Source organism: Capra hircus, chromosome 9 (genome assembly GCF_001704415.2).
Source record: "Capra hircus breed San Clemente chromosome 9, ASM170441v1, whole genome shotgun sequence".
NCBI classification, from domain to species: domain Eukaryota; kingdom Metazoa; phylum Chordata; class Mammalia; order Artiodactyla; family Bovidae; genus Capra; species Capra hircus.
In genome coordinates, this window is record NC_030816.1 from 54,656,064 (window position 1) to 54,681,252 (window position 25,189).

Below are 25,189 nucleotides of genomic sequence, written 5' to 3' on the forward strand. Positions count from 1 at the left end.
TCTACTCAAACTCATCTCCATTGAGTAGGTGATGCCATCCAACTATCTCATTCTCTGTTGTGCCCTTCTTCTCCTGCCTTCAAACTTTCCCAGCATCAGGGTCTCTTCAAATGAGTCAGCTCTTCGCATCAGGTGACCAAAATATTGGAGTTTCAGCTTCAGTATCAGTCCTTCCAATGAACACCCAGGACTGATCTCCTTTAGGATGGACTGGCTGGATCTCCTTGCAGTCCAAGGGACTCTCAAGAGCCTTCTCAAACACCACAGTTCAAAATCATCAATTCTTCAGCACTCAGCTTTCTTTATAGTCCAGCTCTCACATCCGTACATGATTACAGGGAAAAACCATAGCCTTGACAAGATGGACCTTTGTTGGCAAAGTAATGCTCCTGCTTTTTAGTATGCTATCTAGGTTGGTCATACCTTTCCTTCCAAGGAGTAAGCATCTTTTAATTTCATAACTGCAGTCTCCATATGCAGTGATTTTGGAGCCCCCAAATATAAAGTCAGCAACTGTTTCCCCATCTATGAAGTGATGGGACCAGATGCCATGATGATAGTTTTCTGAATGTTGAGCTTTAAGCCACCTTCTTCACTCTCCTCTTTCACTTTCATCAAGAGGCTCTTTTGTTCTTCACTTTCTGCCATAAAGGTGGTGTCATCTGCATATCTGAGGTTATTGATATTTCTCCTGGCAATCTTGATTCCAGCTTGTGCTTCATCCAGCCCAGCGTTTCTCATGATGTACTCTGCATATAAGTTAAATAAGCAGGATAACAATATACCTGCTTGATGCTCTCCTTTCCTGATTTGGAACCAGTCTGTTGTTCCATGTCCAGTTCTAACTGTTGCTTCCTGACCTGCATACAGATTTCTCAAGAGGCAGGTCAGGTGGTCTGGTTTCTATTTCTTTCAGAATTTTTCACAGTTTATTGTGATCCACACAGTCAAACGCTTTGGCATAGTCAATAAAGCAGAAATAGATATTTTTCTGGAACTCTCTTGCTTTTTTTATGATCCAGTGGATGTTGCCAGTTTGATCTCTGGTTCCTCTTCTTTTTCTAAAACCAGTTGAATATCTGGACGTTCACAGTTCACGTACTATTGAAGCCTGGCTTGGAGAATTTTGAGCATTGCTTTACTAGCGTGTGAGATGAGTACATTGTGTGATAGTTTGTACATTCTTTGGCATTGCCTTGCTTTGGGATTGGAATGAAAATTGGCCTTTTCCAGTGTGTGGCCACTACTGGGTTTTCCAAATTTGCTGACATGTTGAGTGCAGCACTTTCACAGCATCATCTTTTAGGATTTGAAATAGCTCAACTGAAATTCCATCACCTCCACTAGTTTTGTTCATAGTGATGCTTCCTAAGGCCCAGTTGACTTCACATTCCAGGATGTCTGACTTTAGCTGAGTGTTCACACCATCGTGATTATCTGGGTCGTGAAGATCTTTTTTGTATAGTTCTTCTGTGTATTGCCACCTCCTCTTAATATCTTCTGCTTCTGTTAGGTCCATACCATCTCTGTCCTTTACTGATCCTGTCTTTGCATGAAATATTCCCTTGGTATCTCTAATTTTCTTGAAGAGATCTCTAATCTTTCCCATTCTGTTGTTTCCCTCTATTTCTTTGCATTGATCGCTGAGGACGGCTTTCTTATCTCTCCTTGCTATTCTTTGGAACTCTGCATTCAAGTGGGTATATCTTTCATTTTCCCTTTTATGCTCTTCATTTCTCTTCTTTTCACGGCTATTTGTAAGGCCTCCTTAGACAGCCATTTTTCTTTTTTTGCATTTCTTTTTCTTGGGGAATGTCTTGATCACTGCCTACTTACAATGTCTCAAACCTCCATCCATAGTTCATCAGGCACTCTGTCTCTCAGATCTAGTCCCTTAAATCTATTTCTCACTTCCACTGTATAATTGTAAGGGATTTGATTTAGGTCATACCTGAATGGTCTAGTGGTTTTCCCCACTTTCTTCAATTTCAGTCTGAATTTGGCAATAAGGAGTTCATGATCTGAGCCACAGTCAGCTCCCGGTCTTGTTTTTGCTGACTGTATAGAGCTTCTCCATCTTTGGCTGCAAAGAATATAATTAATCTGATTTTGATGTTGGCCATCTGGTGATCTCCATGTGTTGCTCTGGATGGTTACAAACTTTTGGGTATTGTTTACATAATAGCAACAAAAACAAGAATATCAGCTAACCTTTATTTAACACTTGTGAAATGTCATTTACTGTCCTGGACTGTTCAGTGGAATTCTTACACAACTCTGTGAGGCATTTACTATTTTATCATGTCCATGTTTCAGATGAAGATTTGAGACAGAGAGATTAAGTAGTTGACTCTAGTCATGCTCAGTTAACTGGAGAAGGAAATGGCAACCCACTCCAGTATCTTGCCTGGAGAATCCAATGGACAGAGGAGCCTGGTGGACTATAGTCCATGGGGTCACAAGAGTCAGATATGATTTAGTGACCAAACCACCACCACCACCACCATCATACTCAGTTAATAAGTGGCAGGGCTATTTCTCCCTCAGAAGTCTAGCTCCAGATCATGTTCTTTTCCCCCACTGTTCCTTTCTGTCTCTCTGATACTATGTATACAGGCAGTTTTCTCTTAACAAAATGTGCTGCTCTCCTATTAATTCTGTATCTCTAAAATCACAGAGCACGAAGCAGATGTACATAAAGCTAGTAGTATTCTGGTGTTCTACAGTAGAAATTGCAAAGGCTTACTTACTCTGGTATTTAATCAACCCAGCTATTATTAATAATAAAGTAGCTGTAAAACAGCATGGGAGCATTGCAAGTTGCCTAGTGATTTCAGATCTAAGCTAACCTTTCAGAAGTGGAGGCATTTTTCCTCCATCTTCCCCAATGGATGGACCTCTATTCACATATCTTCAGGGCTATGAATACCCTTCAAGGTGGTTCATCCCATTTCACTAAGGTATTTCATTTCATTTTCTAGATATTATGTTAATTTTTACACATAACCAAGCAGTACTCCTTCCCCTCACTTCCTTATATAGGCTCAAGTTCCATGCTACAAACAGAACAAGTTTTTTACCTATTGTACACACTAGACCTGCAACCATTTGTGAAAACAATCATGTTTTCCCTAAGTATTTTCTTATAAGGTAAAACATTCCCATTACCTTCCTAAACCTTTTGCTCAGCTTTTAGAGCCATCAACATCCCAGTCATTCCTCTTTGAATGAACTCTAATTTGTCAACTACTCTCTTAAACGGTGATGTCAAGAATGTGCTCTGACTGGCTATGATTGCAGTTGGATCATTACTTCCTTTAATCTGTATGCTAGGTATCTTCTTAATACAGAGAGTACATTGTTTGCCAATATATCAGAGCATATTGAAAATGTGTTTGTGGCTTATAAAATATGTATTTGTGGGCACTGGAAATTGTACTATTATCCTAGCATATAGAAGCTAATGAGAAGTAATGCATATAGTTGCCTCATGTGTGTAAATGTCTAAATGACTTAAATATTGATTTTTCCCTTCAACTGTAGATCAAACTTCCCAGTGCTAAAGGTTCCTTATTTTAAAACAAATGCACGTATAATTTGCCAGTCAGCAGTAGAGTAAGTTCCTGTGGTAAGCTCAAATCATTAGAAAGCTCAAACAGGCATATCTAGTTTGGTTTGTTTTTTAGGACTGATTGAGATAATAGACCACTAAAGACCTACTTTAATAACAACTGAAAGTTATCTCATGGGGTAGTATAAATTTTCCAAGTTTTTTTATAACTTCTCCATCTATAAAACATTGAAATGATATATGACATAGAATTTGATTAAAATTCACAGATATTTATGCACCATCTACTGTCTGTGAGATACTTATGCAGAATACTGGAGGGAAACATTAAAACGTGAATAAGACCTGAATCCTCAGATTTTAAAGTGCATGTAAAATAGTGAAATAAATATTATTAGGTTTTTTAGTGTGAAGTGTATATATATTTAATTTTGGAAAGATATTAAAACAGTATAACATGTAACACTTATTAAAATATATTATGTGCTAAGTACTAGATGAGGAATTTAATGTGAATTTTCTCATTTCATCCTCAGAACAAAATTCGGAGGTAGGTGTAATTCAGCTCATTGAAGTGAAAATTAACTGAGACTCTGAAGGCATAAATAACTTTTCCAAAGGCCATACAGCAATTTAAAAGCAGAACCAGAATCCAAAATAAGATATGGAAAATCTCCAGGAATGGGTTTGATCTTTTGTGTGATTCAGAACTGACTCCTGTATTAATAGACATGTCAGATAACTAACACAGCCCTTTATCTGGTCTTTCTGGAAGAAGATACTTAAAGGTATTTTATTAGCCTGTTGATTCTCCTCTGGGGTGTGACTTAGTTTCCACTGCACATTTGGGAATCATTTCTTCTAAAATTCACAATCAGCTTCTGCTGGTAATAAAGAATCACCTGCAGAGATCATGAATGAAAGAAGAAAGAAAAGGAGATAGTGGTAGATCAATTTAGCCTCAAATCAAAATAGTATTCCAATTGTGCATATGTACCACAGCTTTCTTACCCATTCGTCTGCTGATGGAGATCTAGGTTGCTTCCATGTCCTGGCTATTATAAACAGTGCTGCGATGAACATTGCGGTATACATGTTTCTTTCAATTCTGGTTTCCTTGATGTGTATGCCCAGAAGTGGGATTGCTGGGTCATAAGGCACTTCTATTTCCAGTTTTTTAAGGAATCTCCACACTGTTCTCCATACTGGCTGTCCTAATTTGCATTCCCACCAACAGTGTAAGAGGGTTTCCTTTTCTCCATACCCTCTCCAACATTTATTGCTTGTAGACTTTTGGATCGCAGCCGTTCTGACTGGTGTGAAATGGTACCTCACTGTGGTTTTGATTTGCATTTCTCTGATAATGAGTGATGTTGAGCATATTTTCATGTGTTTGTTAACCATCTGTATGTCTTCTTTGGAGAAATGTCTGTTTAGTTCTTTGGCCCATGTTTTGATTGGGTCATTTATTTTTCTGGAATTGAGCTGCATAAGTTGCTTGTATATTTTTGAGATTAGTTGTTTGTCAGTTGCTTCATTTGCTATTATTTTCTCCCATTCAGAAGGCTGTCTTTTCACCTTGCTTATATTTTCCTTTGTTGTGCAGAAGCTTTTAATTTTAATTAGATCCCATTTGTTTATTTTTGCTTTTATTTCCATACGCAATGGAGTATTACTCAGCCATTAAAAAGAATACATTTGAATCAGTTCTAATGAGGTGGATGAAACTGGAGCTGATTATACAGAGTGAAGTAAGCCAGAAAGAAAAACACCAACACAGTATACTAACACATATATATGGAATTTAGAAAGATGGTAATGATAACCCTGTATGCAAGGCAGCAAAAGAGACACAGATGTATAGAACAGCCTTTTGGACTCTGTGGGAGAGGGAGAGGGTGGGATGATTTGGGAGAATGGCATTGAAACATGTATACTATCATGTGAGAAACGAATCACCAGTCTAGGTTCGATACAGGATGCTTGGGGCTGGTGCACTGGGATGACCCAGAGAGATGATATGGGGAGGGTTGTGGGAGGGGGGTTCAAGATTGGGAACTCATGTACACCCGTGGTGGATTTATATCAATGAGAGTACATGATGAGAAATGCTAGACTGGAAGAAACACAAGCTGGAATCAAGATTGCTGGGAGAAATATCAGTCACCTCAGATATGCAGATGACACCACCCTTATGACAGAAAGTGAAGAGAAACTAAAAAGCCTCTTGATGAAAGTGAAAGAGGAGAGTGAAAATGTTGGCTTAAAGCTCAACATTCAGAAAACGAAGATCATGGCATCCGGTCCCATCACTTCATTGGAAATAGATGGGGAAACAGTGTCAGACTTTATCTTTTTGGGCTCCAAAATCAGTGCAGATGGCGACTGCAACCATGAAATTAAAAGATGCTTACTCCTTGGAAGAAAAGTTATGACCAACCTAGATAGCATGTTGAAAAGCAGAGACATTACTTTGCCAACTAAGGTCCATCTAGTCAAGGCTATGGTTTTCCCAGTGGTCATGTATGGATGTGAGAGTTGGACTGTGAAGAAGGCTGAGGGCCAAAGTATTGATGCTTTTGAACTGTGGTGTTGGAGATGACTCTTGAGAGTCTTCTTGGACTGCAAGGAGATCCAACCAGTCCATTCTGAAGGAGATCAGCCCTGGGATTTCTTTGGAAGGAATGATGCTAAAGCTGAAACTCCAGTACTTTGGCCACCTCGTGTGAAGAGTTGACTCATTGGAAAAGACTTTGATGCTGGGAGAGATTGGGGGCAGGAGGAGAAGGGGACGACAGAGGATGAGATGGCTAGATAGCATCACTGACTCGATGGACGTGAGTCTGAGTGAACTCCGGGAGTTGGTGATGGACAGGGAGGCCTGGCGTGCTGTGATTCATGGGGTCACAAAGAGTCGGGCATGACTGAGCAACTGAACTGAACTGAACTGATGGCAAAACAAATACAGTATTGTAAAGTAAAATAATAATAATAATAATAAAGAGCGCAAAAAAAATAGTATTCCAAGATGTGTTCTGGCTTCGCTTTTGGGGAAGTAAATTGATGACTATCTCAAAATAACCTCTTTTTAAATAATATAACCTAAAATTAATTGAACTTATTTAAACACACAGCGCTTACAACCATAATGTTGCTAAATATACAAACTGTTAGAATTGTCTGTGAACAAAACGAAGGCTCTGTTTATTACAATTATTGCTATTTTTGCAATAAGAAGGGAAAAGATTATACAATAGTCATCTACTATCCAAAGTAATGAATATACTTATAAGGCAAAATACTTAAGCAGTAAGAGAAAGATTAACTAAAATTCTCATTCACATAGGAAATAACAATGTTGATAACTCCTTTTTACAGTGTTTTCATAAATTTTCCACAAGGATTATGTTTTGGTTTCATTCATTTGTCATTTATGTGAAAAGAGTAAGTATGTTTCTCTTTAACTTAATGGAACTTGGATTAAAATGGGTTCTGTTATTTTAATCACATCAATGTTGTATATCGTGAGGAAACAGTTTTCTATTTCCTTGGCGGAGAACTTTAAAGAAAAAAATTAAGCTCTAGTCAATAAGAAACTTATGTTTATATAAAACCATAATTTATGGTTTATTTGATTAGATCAATGTTTAATTATGTATTACATGTATTTTTTGTACTGAATATTTACTTATAAATTAATCCAACCCACAGCAGGAGTACTAATAGAAGCTTCCATCCAAATATAATAAGTAAACAGAAGACAAACAGCTGTTGCAAACATCCTATTTTTGAGTCTGGGCCTGATAACAAAAAATAGTTTGGAGAATTGGCTGCTACCATACACTCACATCTGTTGAGACTGTACTGTTTCAGCTCAATACTTGATCACTGCATGTCACAAGGTAGCAAGTAGTTCTCGTAAGTCAGAGAACTTAGAGAAAACACTAAATGCTAATTTATGTTTGGATATTGTACTTCTAAGCTCTTCATCTTCTATGTAATGTTTAGTGAATTTATTCCTGAGATGTTTATATTTTTAAGTGTACTCAATGGATCTAGGTGTTTGTCAAAATATATTAAGTAGAAAAAATTTAACCCATTTAATTGTAGTATTTAGAAATTTGACCTGGGGGACTTCCCTGGTGATGCAGTAAAGACTCGACATTTCTGCTGCAGGCAGCACCGATTCTATCCCTGGTCAGAGAACTAAGATCCTGCATGCCACACAGTGCAGCCAAAAATAAATTTTTTAAAAATCCTTCAACCTTTGGTGTTCTTGTTCTAGGAAAACCACTAAGTGTCCACTTTTCAGTTGCAACCAGAAATATTCTTACCTGATCAAACTCTTATAATTCCTTTTGCTTTGAATCATAACTGAATATAGGGAAAATATAATTGGGCCTTGTTTTGTATACAGGAGACAAAGCTTATGCTGAAGATAGGTAGGCATTATTCAAGTGAATAAATAATTAAACAAAAGTTCATATGGGAATCTCATATTGACTTCTTAATTCCTCAGGATGTATCTCTCACAATTGCTTTGTCTTTCCTCTGACAATGAGACCACTGTAAAGATTCTCTCTCGGCAGTATTAATGGGAAACACTGTATATGAATATTGGCTAGGAGGTAGGTTGTGAGAATTTGGAAAGCATGGTGAAAGTTAGGAAGAATAAATGAGTTTAGGTAGTTCCATACAGAGTTGAAGGACTGTGCTGCAGGGACACTGATTGGTCAGTTTGTGAGTGTTACACTGAGGGATGGGCTTCTTTGGTGGCTCAGATGGTAAAGAATCTACCTGCAATGTGGGAGACCTGGGTTCGATCCCTGAGTCAGGAAAATCCCCTGGAGAAGGGATAGGCTACCCACTCCTGTATTCTTGCCTGTGAATCCTATGGGCAGAGGAGCCCAGCAGGCTGCAGTCCATGGGGTCATAAAGAGTTGGACATGACTGAGCGAATAAGCACGCATGCACACTGAGGGAGTGTCTCTTGTGGCTGCCACAAAACTCTGTCCTTGACCCTGTCACATTCATGATTTTTGTCACTGCTTTGGATACATATGAACTTTATGTTCTATTTTATTTTTGAATTAATTTTTTTGGCATATAGTTGGTTTATAATGCTGTGCTAGTTTCTGCTGTACAGCAAAGTGAACCCATTATACATATACATATAGCTACTCTTTTTTAGATTCTATTCCCATATAGGTCACTACAGAGTGTAGAATAGAGCACTCTGTGCTTATAGTAGGTTCTTATTATCTGTTTTATATGTAGTAGCATGTATATGTGGAGAAGGAAATGGCAGCCCACTCCAGTGTTCTTGCCTGGAGAATCCCAGGGACGAGGGAGCCTGGTAGGCTGCCGTCTATGGGGTCGCACAGAGTTGGACACGACTGAAGCGACTTAGCAGCAGCAGCAGCAGCAGCATGTATATGTCAATCCCAATATCAAAATTTACACCCCCATTACTCCCAGATAACCATAAGTTTTTTGCTACGTCTGTGACCCTATTTCTGTTTTGTAAGTAGGTCATTTGTACCATTTTTCTTAGATTCCACATATAAGCAATATCACATGATGTTAATCTTTCTCAGTCTTACTTCATATATGAACTTTAGATGATACCAAGTACAAAGGAATGCAGAATTATCTTATCAGGTTGAAAGTGACCAAGTCTAAAAGAAAAAAAAAATCAGAAGGAAGATGAGAGGGAGATGGGTAGGGGGAGATTATAAAATGAGAAAAGAGAGCAGGAAAAGCAAGCAGAGAGGGGAAAAAAGGAAAAAAAGGGAGAAATAAGGCAGGCAGAAAGTAAAATTCCTCAAGAATTTTTTTTTCCTATGTGTCTCCTGGAATACATAAAGATCTCCCCTTCCAAAGCATTAAAGATGATATAACTTTATGATCTCCTATGTAAATTCTATATGCTTTCTAATTTAGCATCCTCTTGCATCAGTTCTATTCTAGTAATTATTGTACTTTGAAAGGAGAAAACGTGCTCTTATTGCAATGTTCTAAATGTATGGAAGAACAGAACAAGTCCTGAAGTGGGACACTTCTGTTTTGAAAGAGATCTCCGTGAATGAATGAAGTAGTAACACTTAAACAGGAGGTCCCTTTTCCTGCTTTAAAGTTCCAGGGCTTGGAATCTAGAAAGATAAATCACCTGCCCACTTTGTGATACTAAATTGAAATTGACAGGTATGTTTTGTTTATCTTGCTCAATATTACAAAGCCTTTCCCTCCTTTTATTTTAGTATATCCCTCCTGAAGTATTTGCTCTGGTAAGAAAAGCAAATATTGGGTTTTATGCCCCACTTCATGAAGTAAGAATGATGATGTTCTAACATCAGAGAACCAAATATTCCAGGCTTATTTTTCTGAGAAAAAATTTCCTTGCAGATAGATTGTCCTCCATAGATCATCCATTCTTCACCCCTCAATTCATTCCTATTTCTTGAATTTGGGGAAAAAGCGAACACACAAAATACAAAAATACTTTCATAAAGCTTAGCTTTATGAATTAACTTCAGCCTTTTCCACTCATGAGGGAAAACTTTCCTGCCTCATTAAATCTTTAATGCAATGTGCTGTCTGCACTCTACATTATTATGTGTGACATTAGGTTATATATTGCATAGTAACTATAATGTTACTTGCAATAAAGCTGTTTCTTTCCCCTGAAGGTAGAATTAAGACAGGTACTCGTGGGAAACAGCTACTTGTGTTGCTCTATTCTTAATGGGGTGAAATTGAGGATCAAGAGTGTGAAGGGCTTAGCACTGAACCATCTCCAGGAAGGGATGGGTGCTGCTCCTTTGTTTTGCAGTGCCTTCGCAACTTGATATCTGAATCTCCCCAAAGAGAATTTTACTTAATAGGTAAGTGAAAAAGTGAAAATGTTAGTTGCTCAGTCATGTCCAACACTCAGCAACCCCATGGACTGTGGTCCACCAGACTCCTCTCTTCACAGAATTTTCCAGGTAAGTATACTGAAGTGGGCAGCCATTCCCTTCTCCAGGGGATCTTCCCCTCCCCTAGGGAGGGATTGAACTGGGTCTCCTGCATTGCAAGCATATTCTTTACCCTCTAAGCCACCAGAGAAGCATAATTAAGGGGAAAAGTAAAAGGCTAGGTCTTTGGGGACGCCTATGGAATGAAATATCTTCATTAAATTCACTTTCTCTTTGAATTGAAAAGGGATACACATTTCATCTCTGGTAAATATAGTCTAATCCAGTAAAGATAACAATTGCCCTAAAGCAAACTGGAATTGCACTTATTTCTACCTGTGGGAAAGCAAATATTTCAATAGCCAAAGAAAATGAAATCTTCTATTCTCTGTACATGGAGTGCTTCATAAAATTAGAGAAACCAACGTTGTCCCAAAGATGAACTAATATGAAAATGTCAAATATAAAACTGATAATTAAGTCTACAAAGTCCAAAACTGTGGAAAGCTGAAGTTATGCACAGTTCAGTTCAGTCCAGTCGCTCAGTCGTGTCCGACTCTTTGCAACCCCATGAATCGCAGCACGCCAGGCCTCCCTGTACATCACCAACTCCCAGAGTTCACTCAGACTCACGCCCATCGAGTCAGTGATGCCATCCAGCCATCTCATCCTCTGTCATCCCCTTCTCCTCTTGCCCTCAATCCCTCCCAGCATCAGAGTCTTTTCCAATGAGTCAACTCTTCGCATGAGGTGGCCAAAGTACTGGAGTTTCAGCTTTAGCATCATTCCTTCCAAAGAAATCCCAGGGTTGATCTCCTTCAGAATGGACTGGTTGGATCTCCTTGCAGTCCAAGGGACTCTCAAGAGTCTTCTCCAACACCACAGTTCAAAAGCATCAATTCTTCGGGTCTCAGCATAACTTAACAATGTTGTGTGATGTATTGTTAGAATCCTTCATTGCTATGGGATGAGTTGGTCTATACAGTGTTCTGTTTTTGTTTTGTTTTTTAATCCTTTAGCTCTTTTACCAGTTGTGGTTGCTTCTGACTTCTCAGAAGATTTTAAGAACATCACTAAGAGAGCTTCGTTTTCCTAGTCTTCTGTCCAGTGGGGCATCATCCAGGCAAAGAAAGAAAAGCAGCATGTCAATGGTCAGAGAGCTTGTAAGAATGAGAATTTCAGCAGAAAAATTACCTTAAGCAAATATAAGCAGCAGAATGGATACAAGAAAAGGCTAGATTGGGAATTCCGAAACTTTTTCAATGTGTGGTTCTCTTCAGTTCAGTCACTCAGTTGTGTCTGACTCTTTGCCATGGACTGCAGCACGCTAGGCTTCCCTGTCCATCACCAACTCCCAGAGCTTACTCAAACTCATGTCCATTGAGTCAGTGATGCCATCCAACCATCTCATCCTCTGTCGTCTCCTTCTCCTCCTGCCCCCAATCCCTCCCAGCATCAAAGTCTTTTCCAATGAGTCAATTCTTTGCATGAGGTGGCCAAAGTACTGGAGCTTCAGCTTTAGCATCATTCCTTCCAAAGAACACCCAGGACTAATCTCCTTTAGAATGGACTGGTTGGATCTCCTTGCAGTCCAAGGGACTCTCAAGAGTCTTCTCCAACACCATAGTTCAAAAGCATCAATTCTGTGCTCAGCTTTCTTCACAGTCCAACTCTCACATCCATACATGACTACTGGAAAAACCATAGCCTTGACTAGACGGACCTTTGTTGGCAAAGTAATGTCTCTGCTTTTGAACATGCTATCTAGGTTGATCTTGACTTTCCTTGTCAGACTTTATTGGGCTCCAAAATCACTGTAGATGGTGATTGCAGCCATGAAATTAAAAGCATTAATTAAATTAAAGCTTACTCCTTGGAAGGAAAGTCATGACCAACCTAGATAGATCAACTGAAATGTGCCACAGTAGTTAGAGCTGAACAACAAAAAAATATTTGTAATTTGGCAACTTAGCAATCATTAAAAAATAATTCACATAAATTTAAACAGTATAATAATTTCTTTTCTTCATAAATTACTACACTTAGTAATGGAATATTGCTTGATGAGTAATATTCAAATTCTCAAAACCTAGAATCAGATAAGACCCTGCTGCCCTTATTTTCTGTTACACATTGATTTTTATACAACACTTGATTTTTAATCACAACATTCACTGAAAACTTTCCTTAACAAAGATATGACGTGACTGAAAACGCAAGTAAACAAAAACATAGCTCAAAATTTTGAGAATATCCTCTAGAGGAATTTGGAATATTATCTGATAAAATTGTGAACTACCCAGAGCTAGTTGTTTGTGTCGAGTCCGATAGATACATAGTATTTCTTTGTTTCCTTCAAACATTTACAGCATCCCACTGTGCCTTTGTGAGTTTACTGCAGTGCTCTGGGGCATCTGTGCACAGAGCTAGTGAACAGAGAGCTTGATAGATCCTACAGTGTATTGAAACTGCTCAGAAACTTGAATGATACTATAGATCTCAGGGCCACCTCAGGTTCTTCATTAAGGAAGTGCAACAGCAGAAGTAATTGTTGATAAAACTTTCTCCAACAAGAAAACTAAAGTCAGGGAATTGAATTCGAATGCTTGGTGAGGACCTTGTGAGTATGATATAGCAATGGGAACAGAAAGTTAGACAAGAAGCATCTCAAGGAATAGGATTGAGGCAGTAATCTGATTGAAATAATAGTGTGAAAGCAATATTATGTAGTATCTATAGTTTCCACTTTACAACAGAGAAATGAAGCAATGGCTTGACTCATGTGACTCATGGAAGTTGGCAAAATAGTTGTTTGTTTCCTGGGAAGAGCCAGATAATAAACTTTGGGTATTCTGAGTGTTTGTTATTAAACAGTCATTTGGTACAGAAATGTTATAGGCTGAACTGTCCCCCTCACATTCACATGTTGAAGTCCTAACTCCCAGAACCTCAAAATGAGACTGAATTTAAAGAAAGGATCCTTTATCCTGATGAAGCTAAAATGGGGCACTTAATGTGGTCCCTAATACACCATGACTTTTCCTTATAAGAACAGGAAATTAGGGCATAAACAAACACAGAAGGAAGACCATGGGAAAACACAGGAAAAGGATGACCATCTACAAGCCAAGATGAGGGGCCTAAGAAGAAACCAGCCTTGCTGACATCTTTTTTTTTTGATAGGCAAGAAGTAGATTTATTAATATAGAATGCTAGTGATAGATGCAAGTGGGCAGATGAGGGGGGTTCTCCCAGCTGACACCTTGATCTCGGGTTTCTGTTGTTTACCCAGTTTCTGGACCTTTGTTATGGCACCATGACCAAATTTATACAGAAACATGGGACAGGATAGAAGATACAGATTGAGAAACCAGGGCTGAGCACAGTTCAATCCACGAGAGAGGAATGGAAAGTCAGTAAGAAAGGATAACCAAAAAAGGGTAAGGATCTTAGAAATATCCATATACTGAGTATAGAATAAAAGAAAAATGTATTTATAATGGAGTCAGAGGTACCTCTGTCATACTGAAAGAAGTATCAGTAAAGTTTGATGCAGTAGAAACCAAGGAGTCAAAAATCTCAAGAATTATTAGATATCACATGGAACTGAACAAAAGCCCATTCGTGGTTGCTACATAGAGCTGATAAGTGACCTTTCAAGACATACTGTTAGTGAAGTTCTAAGTGTGGAAAGCAGGCTGAAGTGGATCAAATACGTAAGGGTGGATGAGTAGAAGTACAGAAAATGAGGTGGTAATACCCCATACCTCAGAGTTTGATAGCAAAACTAACAAATGCCCAGAGATAATGTCTAGCGGAGACAATAAAGTCAACTGATGACTTGCAGCTCTGTGCACATTTGATTTGAAGGAGATAGTGAAGACTGGGACATTGAAGGAATTATTGGAGACCGGAGAAGCAAGCAGGTGAAGGAGCCAAGTCAATATAGTATTTGGAGTATGGAGCAGAATATAGATGGAGAAGAGACAGAGAAGCCTTCATCCAAAGTTGTATATGAAAGGACAACTTATATTCCAAGTATTTCCACAGCTTGTTCCCCAGAAAACAAATATTCCATAGAAAATAAGTTTTTATAGCTTTATTTTATTGGTGTCCAAAATCACTGCAGATGGTGACTGCAGCCATGAAATTAAAAGACACTTGCTCCTTGGAAGAAAACCTATGACAAACATAGACAGCCTATTAAAAAGCAGAGACATTTCTTTGCCAACAAAGATCCATCTAATCAAAGCTATGGTTTTTTCAGTAGTTATGTATGAATGTGAGAGTTGGACCATAAAGAAAGCTGAGCACCAAAGAACTGATGCTTTTGAATTATGGTGTTGGAGAAGACTCCTGAGAGTCCCAGGACTGCAAGGAGATCAAACCAGTCAATCCTAATGGAAATTAGGCCTGAATATTCATTGGAGGAACTGATGCTAAGCCTGAAGCTCCAATACTTTGGCTACCTCATGCGAAGAGCTGACTCATTGGAAAAGACCCTAATGCTGTGAAAGATTGAGGGCAGGAGGAAAAGGGGACAACAGAAGATGAGATGGTTGGGTGGCAGCATGGACTCGATGGACATGAACTTGAGCAATACTCCAGGATATGGTAAAGGACAGGGAAGCCTTGTGTGCTGAAGTCCATGGGGTCACAAAGAGTCAGGCACAACTGGGTGACTGAACAACAAATAACTGACTTGTTACAAAGACTCTCTCCAGTGATATGTACCCTTTGGGGAAGACACATTAGCTGGAAACATACTAAGAAATGCTTGGTTTCATTTCTTATAAAGAGATTATTTGATGCAGTTGATAGATAAATAGAAGCAAAGGAGTTTTATTGCTGTTCAATCGCTCAGTCATGGCCAACTGTTTGCAACCCATGGACTGCAGCACACCAGCCTTCCCTGTCCTTCATCATCTCCCAGAGCCTGCTCAAACTCTTGTCCATTGAGTTAGTGCTGCCATCCAACCATCTCATCCTCTGTCATCCCCTTCTCCTCCTGCCTTCAGTCTTTCCCAGCATCTTTCTTTACTAATGAATTGGCCCTTCGCATCAGGTGGCCAAAGTATTGGAGCTTCAGCTTCAGCAGAGAATAAATAATTAACCCTAGGAGGTGTGCTCAATCATTCAATATGTCGGACTCTTTGCCACCCCTGTGGACTGCAGCCCACCAGGCCTCTCTGTCCATGGGATTTTCCCAGCAAGAATACTGGAGTGGGTTGCCATTTCCTCCGGCAGGGTATCTTCCTGATCCAGGGATCGACGCAAGTCTCCTGTATTGCAGGACGGTCCTTTGCCACTAAGCTATGCAGGAAGCCCTTATTCCTAGGAGATCCAGTTTCTCAATTAAAGGATGATATTAAAACAACCTTTTAAAAAAATTACTTAAATAAGTACTTGACTAAGTAATTATATAGAGATATATCATCAGTATATACCTTACTGCTACTGCTCCTAAGTCACTTCAGTCGTGTCCAACTCTGTGCGACCCCATAGACAGAAGCCCACTAGGCTCCTCTGTCTGTCTCTGGGATTCTCCAGGCAAGAATACTGGAGTGGGGTGCCATTGCCTTCTCCAATGCATGAAAGTGAAAAGCGAAAGTGAAGTCGCTCAGTCGTGCCGACTCTTAGCGACCCCATGGACTGCAGCCTACCAGGCTCCTCCGTCCATGGGACTTTCCAGGCAAGAGTACTGGGGTGGGGTGCCATTGCCTTCTCCACAGTATATACCTTAGGGTGAATGAAATAGACAGTGATTTTAATATTATGGAAATGAACACTTATAGCTTGGGAAAAAAACATCTGGTAACATTATCATGCATCCATTTAAAATTGCCTGTTATTTCACAACCTAGGTGGAAGCAAAAAGGATTCACTTATGAAAACTGTTATGATGCCTATGCATGAATATCAGGGGTGCATGAAAGAGTATCAAAAAAAGTTGTTTTATGAAATGTGAATGAGAAAGCAATTTCTCGTTAGTATTACTACTACTACAAGCCCTCAGGTGAACAGGTTGAATTCTGCTCCATTGTTTGTGTTGTATATTATTGACCCATAAAAGGCCCCTCTCTTTTTCTATGTAGTTATTTGTTGTTTTTCCCCCATTTCCACCCTCATTACTCTCTCATATTATTATTACTTCATATATTATATGACTTTATTATAAGTAGGTATGAAAAATACTTTGACAAATCAAATATTGTAACAAATCCAACATTTTTCTTTTCATCTTGAGTCTCAACATCTGGGATATTCAAATTACATTTTGACTCTTTTCTTTGGCAAAATGGGAGTTACCTTTAATTCTAAGTTTCTTAAATTGATTTAAGGAAATTAAGAATTAATATAGTTTGATCTTTTTCTTTTTTAAGGAAACCTGTTCTAGAAGGATAATAGCGTGTAATCTAAATTTTAATAATCAAAATACATTTAGAAGCTCAAAAGTTTGCGACATTATAGATCTGTGTCCCTATGTCCTTTCCAAACTCAGTCCCTACCTCCTATTAAATATTTTTATTAATTTAGGAAATTCTGAATAATTAAGTTCTCTTTGAAAATATATGAAACATTCTTTGCTGCTGCCTTTCTGGACTCCCATCATTAAGAAAATGTCTGGTTGATTTTTGAACAAGCACGTTTTATGTAATTTTGGAAGCTTATCTTAATAGAACCAAAAAACTTTTACATAGATTCACCCCTCATTACTCACAGTAATGCCAAGTGCTATAGTCCAGGCAGATATTTATTATTTTAGATATGAAAAGACATTATAACAAGGCTATTTTTCAGTGTAGCTGAGGAATAAAAGTTTTCTGAATTTTAGTTCCTTATAAAGCTCCCTGTAATGAGCTCTTAGAAGACATTGAGAAGCTGTGATTTAAAAACTTTGTTTAATCAGCCATGGCGAGCTGTGTTTCATTCCCAATGGAACAACTCTGAAAGGAATCTGGGTTCTTCCTCCTCCACCCAGAGCATCACCAGGAGTTGCTTTGTGGTCAGGGTCTGCCATGAGAGGCCACAGAGAGCCCAGGGCTGCGAAGCTAGGTCTCTGCTCGTCAGTATGGAGGATACGGCAGAATACAAATCATCAGCTTTGTTTTATGAGTGTCTATTTACAATGCTGGGGTGGAACTTTTTAGAAAAGCACTGCAGCATTTGCGTCGTCTGTCGTTCAAGTTCCAGTGTTGATTCCTGTCCTGTAAATGATCTTGCTTTCCTATTTTTTTTTAATCCTTTGTACAAGGTTACTGTCAATGTCAGCAAATGTAAACCTCAAGCATACATTTTATGGGCTTCAGCACACATGATGGAAGGAAAGAATTTTGTTTAATGAAAACGGATAGCAGCATTCATTCACGCTAAGTATATTTGGTTGCCCAAGGGAAAGTGTATCTTTGGGAATTTTGATTAAATTTTTTCATGATATAAAATTTGCTGCTTTATTTCTTTTTCTTTGACCAACAACATTCTCCAGCATAGCTTATAGTTTAGGTAAAGAACTTGTGAAATGAAATGATGTCTTTGCTGAAAGCATTCAGACCCACAGAAAGTGAGTGACCTTCGGTGATGAGTAGAAATCTCCCAGTTTTAACAAAGATCCTTCTCTGTTTGGGAATTGTAAAGCTCAAGCTACACACTAGGAAAAATGACAGGAGGGGCTGTGTTTGGTTCCCTGGAAATTAACCTATTTCAGCAGGCCTGCAACACCAGGAAAAAGAATACATGAATTTATATGATGTGTGTCAGGCTTACCATTGATAGGTAAGGTTCGTATAAAGGTTACTCCTAAAGAAATGTCCATCATTCGCAATCTGCATGCTCATGATTTCTGTTTCTTCCAAATCCTGCCCTCTAGAACAATAAAATAATTTAAAAATAATAAGCAAAGCACAGTTTAATAGCCCATCCCCTGTCCTGTAATGATGACGCATCTTCTCTCTTGTAGCTCACAGCAGCTGGAGGACAGTTGATGTTTACCGTATCATATGACCTTGAAGAAGCAAATGAAGATGCAGAACACACACTCCAGCTTATGGTTATCTTAGAGGTAGAGTATGGGAAGTGTCATTTATGTTTAACTGCTTTACACTCATGTAATCTGAGGTTATTCCTTACTAACTAGTTTAAATTCATTTATATACTACTAGAGAAAAATATTGTATCTTGAGAATTTTTTTTCTGCCGTTCACTCTGAGACATATCTAGAAGACTGCACATAGGTCTTGGGTTCCAATGGTAAAGGGGATTTTTAGAGCAGACTTGAAATTTAAATTTAAAACCTAATGACCATGTCCCCCAGAATATAAGTACACTAAAAGTATTTGAGCAAATGGCTGAAATATATAGTTGTAGTTTTTCCATCTCTCCTTGATTCCAAGTAGATTTTATTGTTTATACCTTTGTTTATATTAGATAGAAGTCAATGGAAAAAGGGAAATTGATCTCTTTAGGTACAGTTGAATCTTGACTTCAAAACTCTCTTAATTTAACTAAGAAAAATATAGGAGAAACTACTTTGAGCATTTGGAGGGACACAGGCGGTTCCCAAAGGCTAGAAACCTAAAGTTATCACATAAAAGCTGCCTTCCTTTCTCATATTCTTCCTTTCTTCTCCTCTGCTCTCACAAAGGCACACATTTCATGCATATTTATGGGTCCAAAGGGATCTATGTTGATTTAGCATGTGGCTCTGTTGTTGTTTTGGTCTTGAAATGTTCATGCATGAGAATCAATTTTTAAAAAAGTCTTCCCCAGTATTAGGTGAAGTGATCTGAGTGATATATATCACTACATATGTGTGTGTTTATGAAAATAGAAGTATGTCATGGAATTCCTTTGAGATAAAAGGGGTTCTCTAAATGCAAAATGTTGAGAAGCTATATATTATTAATATGAATGAACTAAGATAAAAGGTTAACCCAAATGAGAATAATGCCATTATCCAATTGTACTCATGAAACTGTAGAATTTTTTCTTGTTTCTTTTTTCCCCAGATTGAAGAGTCCTTTAAAACAATAGCTTCATACACTGTTTTAACTTTTCTTTCCCCATTTTCCTATATAATCCACATTTACCATAAAATAGTATATCTGAAATATTCAGTTCTGCACACTTCTATAAAATTGACGTATTTGTAATCATATATATCTAGACTTACCAAGTATTAATTATTTTAGTTATTAGGGAAAGCAGAGTAACGCATAACCAAGAAGCTTATACTTTGTGGTACATCGAGTTAAGGCTAATATTTAAATTGTTTTCTCTCTGCCTTTTATGCATACTAGAAATATTCTGACGGGGAAAGCTAACCTGAAATAAAAAACCTACTGAGGACAACCTACAAAGAGGAGAATCCCTTTTTTCACAGTTTTATCCTTTTATACTCTCTTTTAGGGAAATGGCTTGAGAATCAGCTCAGCCCAAGAGGAGGTGTATCTGCAACCATCTGAAGAACATATTAATGTGTTGTCACTTAAAGAAGAATCATTTACCACACATGGCACAAATTTCCCAGTCAGTAGGAAGGAGTTTATGACAGTGCTTGTGAATTTGCAGAGAGTCCTCATACAAATCACATACAGCCTTGGGATGGATGCCATCTTCAGGTAAACTCAGGAATTGCATCTCCTAGCTCTTACACATTTGCCTTGGGGCGGACATGCAAATGCTAAGCGACTGAAGATCCCTGCTGCTGCTAAGTCGCTTCAGACTCTGTGCGACCCCATAGACGGCAGCCCACCAGGCTCCCCCGTCCCTGGGATCCTCCAGCCTACTGGAGTGGGTTGCCATTTTCCTCTCCAGTGCATGAAAGTGAAAAGTGAAAGTGAAGTCGCTCAGTCGTATCTGACCCTCAGCGACCCCATGGACTGCAGCCCACCAGGCTCCTCTGTCCATGGGATTTTCCAGGCAAGAGCTCTGGAGTGGGTTGCCATTGCCTTCGCCTAAAGTTTGCCATCTTCAAATAATAGTTAATGATGGAGCACTGGTTTTCTGAAAAGTGTTTCTATTGATCTTTAAAAGTTTACCTACCCAGGATGAATCTTAGTCCTTTTTCAGTATTGATGAGTCTCAGTTCTGCCAGAACATGCAATAAAAATGATCCCTATACTGAGAAATGCTACACTGGAAAGCACAGTCTCCCTTATGATGACTCAAATAGTGGAAAAGTAAAGTGATATAATTCCAGGATACCCATATTCAGAAAGTGGTTTGTAAAATATTTTCTTCCGTTAATTCATTCAGTAGATTCTGACTTAATAGTATATTGTTGATAATGAGAGATATAAGCACCTTCATTTGAATAACCGCAAGTTTTTTTGTGAAACACTGTAATACTATAATGGCTACATGATATCAAGGAAAGTAAGACTGAGAATTCAACTAGCTCTATTGCTTATTATATGTGTGACCTTTGGCAAGTGGTTGGTCCTTATGGAAACTGGATTTCTTCAAATGTGAAGTGGAGATAATAGCACCTACCTTTCAGGGTCATTGTGAAAATTATATGTGATAATCATGTAAAGTGCTCATTACCTCGAACACTTTCAAGGGATTATTTCTTTCTGCTCTCTGTTTTGTTTCCTTTAAGAGAGAACCCCCCAACTTGAGCTAAACATGTCCATAAGAGGCACCCTAAAGGCTGCTTTCCATTAAAAAAAAATGACTTGCAAATTTCATGGCAATTTTTTCCTGCGTGTGTGCATTCTAAGTCGCTTCAGTTGTGTCTGACTGTGAAACCCTGTGGACTATAGCCCGCCAGTCTCCTGTGTCCAAGGGATTCTCAAGCAAGGATACTAGAGTGGGTTGCCATGCCCTCCCCCAGGGAATCTTCCAGACCCAGGGATCAAACCCAGCATCTCTTATGTTTCCTGCATTAGCAGGCAAGTTTTTTCTTTACCACTAGTGCCACCTGGCAAGCCCAATTTCCTCCTAAAGCAGCTTAAATTAGATGATCAAATGTGACCCCAAACCGACAGCTTGGCATACCCATCAGCACAGCAATGTCTTCAATGCTGGTTTATCTACAAGAGGGTCTTTTAATTGCTGATGCTCCACCACCCCCCTTCATCTGCTTGTGCTGTCTAGTTTGTCTTTCACTTGTAGTATTTCAACTAAGTGTAATCATCACTACCATCTCCCTAAGGAGAGAATCAACCACTTCCAAACAATGTACCTCTTTTGCATAGTCAATGCTGCTAGAAGCTGGGTTAAAATGCCATGAAGATGAGAAGCTGCACTTCGGAATTAATTATGTTTTTTCACATTTAGTAAATAGAGACTGTCATGATGTTTAAAGAGTACAAAGAGATGAGTCCTCTGGATTTCAAAATAAATGACAAGCAAATTGACAAAAAAGTGGCTGAGGGGTTTGTTTATTTTTCCCAGCCTTGCTTCTCAGACTAGTTAATCCAAAGCATTTCTCCCTGATTCATGTGAGATAATTTTAGTGTCTACGTATCTTAAAATCACTAGTTTCATTTGAGCCTTCTGAGCTTTTCCCATACATGAGCAACAGGTTCACAGAGCATGGCTATGGGACCCGACACAGGAACTAATCCATGTAGGTGACGCTCTCTACAGCCTACATTACACAAGGCACTGTAGTTCTAGAAGTTAAGCCATGTTGTATGTGAAATTCCTATCCACTTCAGGTGAGCCACAAGCCAGCATGAATCTTGAGTCAGTAAGCTTGTTATATTTTATTTATCTCTGATCTATGAGTGGATTGAGTCCTATTTGTAAAACATCACTTGAATTGATTTCAACTTGTCTTGCACAGTAGGCTTCCAACTTGGTATATGGCTTATGTGTAAGCACAAGTAAATTGAAGCTATCACAACAGAAATTCATGTTTAGAATTATTTAAGGAGGATTTACTTCCATGGTAGTTCTCTCAGCAAATGGGCTTATGTTCCTCCCAATACGGAGAAACTGGAATTGAATCGTGGAAGGAAAACGGGGCAGCAGGTTAGAGTTTTGACTTCTGGGTTCAAGTTAGCTGTTTAATAGTTGTGAACAGAAGTGTTGTTTTAGATCTCTTTGGGTTTCAGCCATCTCATCTGTAAAATGAGGAGGACAATTGCTTGTCAATGTCAAAAAGTCACTATGAGAATGGAATTAAAGCAAAAATGCTTTGCTCATGGCCAGTCAGCACACAAATCTGAAGTATTTCCATCTGACCTGCACATTCTAGGAAGGACCATTTTCTCCATTAAGTACCATTAAGACTTGAAGATATCTAGAATGAAGAAGGGACTGGTGTTTCAAAATTGAGACCAATTTTGCTGTTGTTTTTTCCTACAGTGCTGAGGAGCCCATGTGATAAACTTAATTGATTTTCTTCTCATTGTACTCATTGATAAATGAAGATAAAAATGGAAAACTTTTCATTCTTCCTTTAAGAATGTAAGAGAAATCAACTTAACTGTGAATCTTTCTCCTTTAAATTCTCCAAACCTTAGTTTCAATAGCAATCCTTGATATTTAACTTGATATTTTTCTTATTGCCTGTAAAAGTGTTAGTTGCTCAGTCGTGTCCGACTCTTTGCGACCCCATACTGTAAACCACCTGGTTCCTCTGTCCACGAAATTCTCCAGTCAAGAATACTGGAGTGGGTAGCCATTTCCTTCTCCAGGAGATCTTCCCAACCCAGGGATTGAACCAGATCTCTTGCATTGCAGGAAGATTCTTTATCATCTGAGCCAACAGGGAAGACCTTATACCCTATAGTAGCCATTAGTACAGTTCATCAAATTTTAATCTCCTTCTTTTGAAATATTGCATTTCCTTTGAGGGTAGATGTTATCATAGGTCTTGGTTTGGCCAATGAAATGTGAGCTGAAGTGATGTATTGTTCCTGTTCTACTATCCCCTCTCCCAACCCTAGAAAAGCATTGAATTACCTGTAGGAGACTCTATGGAGCTTACACAGTTACCAGAACATAAAAACAGTCTGAAATATTGACAGCACATGGAGGTCAGCTGCCCTGAAAGGTTACCCAGAACCAGAGATGATTTTCCTTGAGTTTTCTGACAAGCCACTGAGAATTCAGTTGTTTGTTAGCCCAGCGTAACTGAGCCCATTCTGACTTTATTGTGATACAACTCATATATCTTTGTTGTTTGAAAATAAATTTCTCCTAGGCTAGACATTTTCACATGACTTTTAAGAGTGTTTTTTTTGTGTGTGTGGTATCAAAAACATTATACAGAATTTATCTAATAAATTATCCAATAAATAGTCTAGAAAAATCCATATAAACAAAGGAATATTTTGATGATAATAGAAATAGTTCTGATAGTAAACTTCTACCTTATGAAAGTAATAATCCAGGTAATCACATTTGAAGAAATTATTACAATGAGGGCTCTAACGAACTTAAAAAATTTCTATAACTAGCCCTTGGGAAGAGGTTCAACCAGGTTTTATACCAACATGTGTTTTTCCCCCCATTGCCTTTCACTACCTCCCAAATCTATTCTGTAATATTGGATTTATTCAGTCTACCAGCATTTACTGAGTGCCTTCCCTGTGTATTTGAATCACAGCTTCCTCTTTTGTAAAATGGCAGAAACATACCTAACTTTCAAGATTGGATGCTCAGTGAGAAAATGATGTATCTGAGACATCGGACCTTCTGTCTAGTGTACTGTGGGAGACAATGTTGGACAACAAGCTAGCCATTGGTTTTTGATTTCAGTCTGTGCTGCACAATATTTGCAGACGGTGTTATATAGACAAGGCACTTTACGTCTCTGAGCTTCGGGTTCTTCCTTTGTAAATGTGGGCAGAAACATGATTACTGCATTGGTTTCATAGATTTTTAAAAATATAACTTTACTTACGTATTTATCTTGGCTGTGCTGGGCCTTCGTTGCTGCGCTGGCTTTTGTCTGGTTGCAGAGAGCAGGCGCTACTCTCTCGTTGCGGTGCATGGGCTCCTCTTTGCGGTGGCTTCTCTCGTGGAGCACGGGCTCTAGGGAGCACTGACTTCGGTAGTCGCGGCCTGTGAGCTCAGTAGTAGTGGTTCTTGGACTTTAGAGCACAGGCTCAATTGTTGTGTCACACAGGCCGAGTTGCTCCACAGATTGTGGGATCTACCCAGACCAAGAGATTGTATCTGTGTCTCCTGTCTTGACAGGCATATTCTTTACCACTAAGCTGTCAGGGAAGCCCAGTTTCATTGATATTTAAGGGAGATATGTCTCAAGTTCCCATTATAATGCGCAGAAGTTTAAATTATTATAATGCACACTTAGTACACAGTAATTATTATGACGTGGTAGTTCTAGGCTAAGAAAAGAGGAAACAAAGATGGATAAATGATCAGTGAATTCAAACAACGTGTAGTCCATTATCCAAGTCAGAGGTATGTTCGTGGTGTATAATAAAGAGTGCAGTGGAAGTGAGCACAATGCATATTGGTAGGACTAAGGAAAAAGAAATATGAATTCTCTTATTAGCATTTAGTATATTTTTGATGAATGGTTTGCAGCAGTATTAGATTCTGTTTGTTATTTCCCTTAGTTGGCATAGGACTGACAATGTTTGGGGAAAATGTCTAGCTCATACCAAGATAGCTCCCTCAGACACTGACTGAGTTTGTAAATGATTCTGTTGCCTTTTTAGGTATGAGACAAAAAATGATT

At 38.7% G+C, this 25,189-nt stretch overlaps 1 protein-coding gene across 3 annotated transcripts in view; it reads left to right on the forward strand.

Annotated features, from left to right (window-relative positions):
• LAMA2 (laminin subunit alpha 2) overlaps window positions 1-25,189 on the forward strand; it is a 677,281-nt gene that overhangs the window by 349,940 nt on the left and 302,152 nt on the right. For all 3 annotated transcript variants that reach the window (XM_005684731.3, XM_005684732.3, XM_018053196.1), the window contains exons 13-14: window positions 18,485-18,586; window positions 19,933-20,144. In XM_005684731.3, coding sequence (XP_005684788.2) covers window positions 18,485-18,586; window positions 19,933-20,144 — 314 coding nt within the window. The remainder of the gene's footprint in view (window positions 1-18,484; window positions 18,587-19,932; window positions 20,145-25,189) is intronic.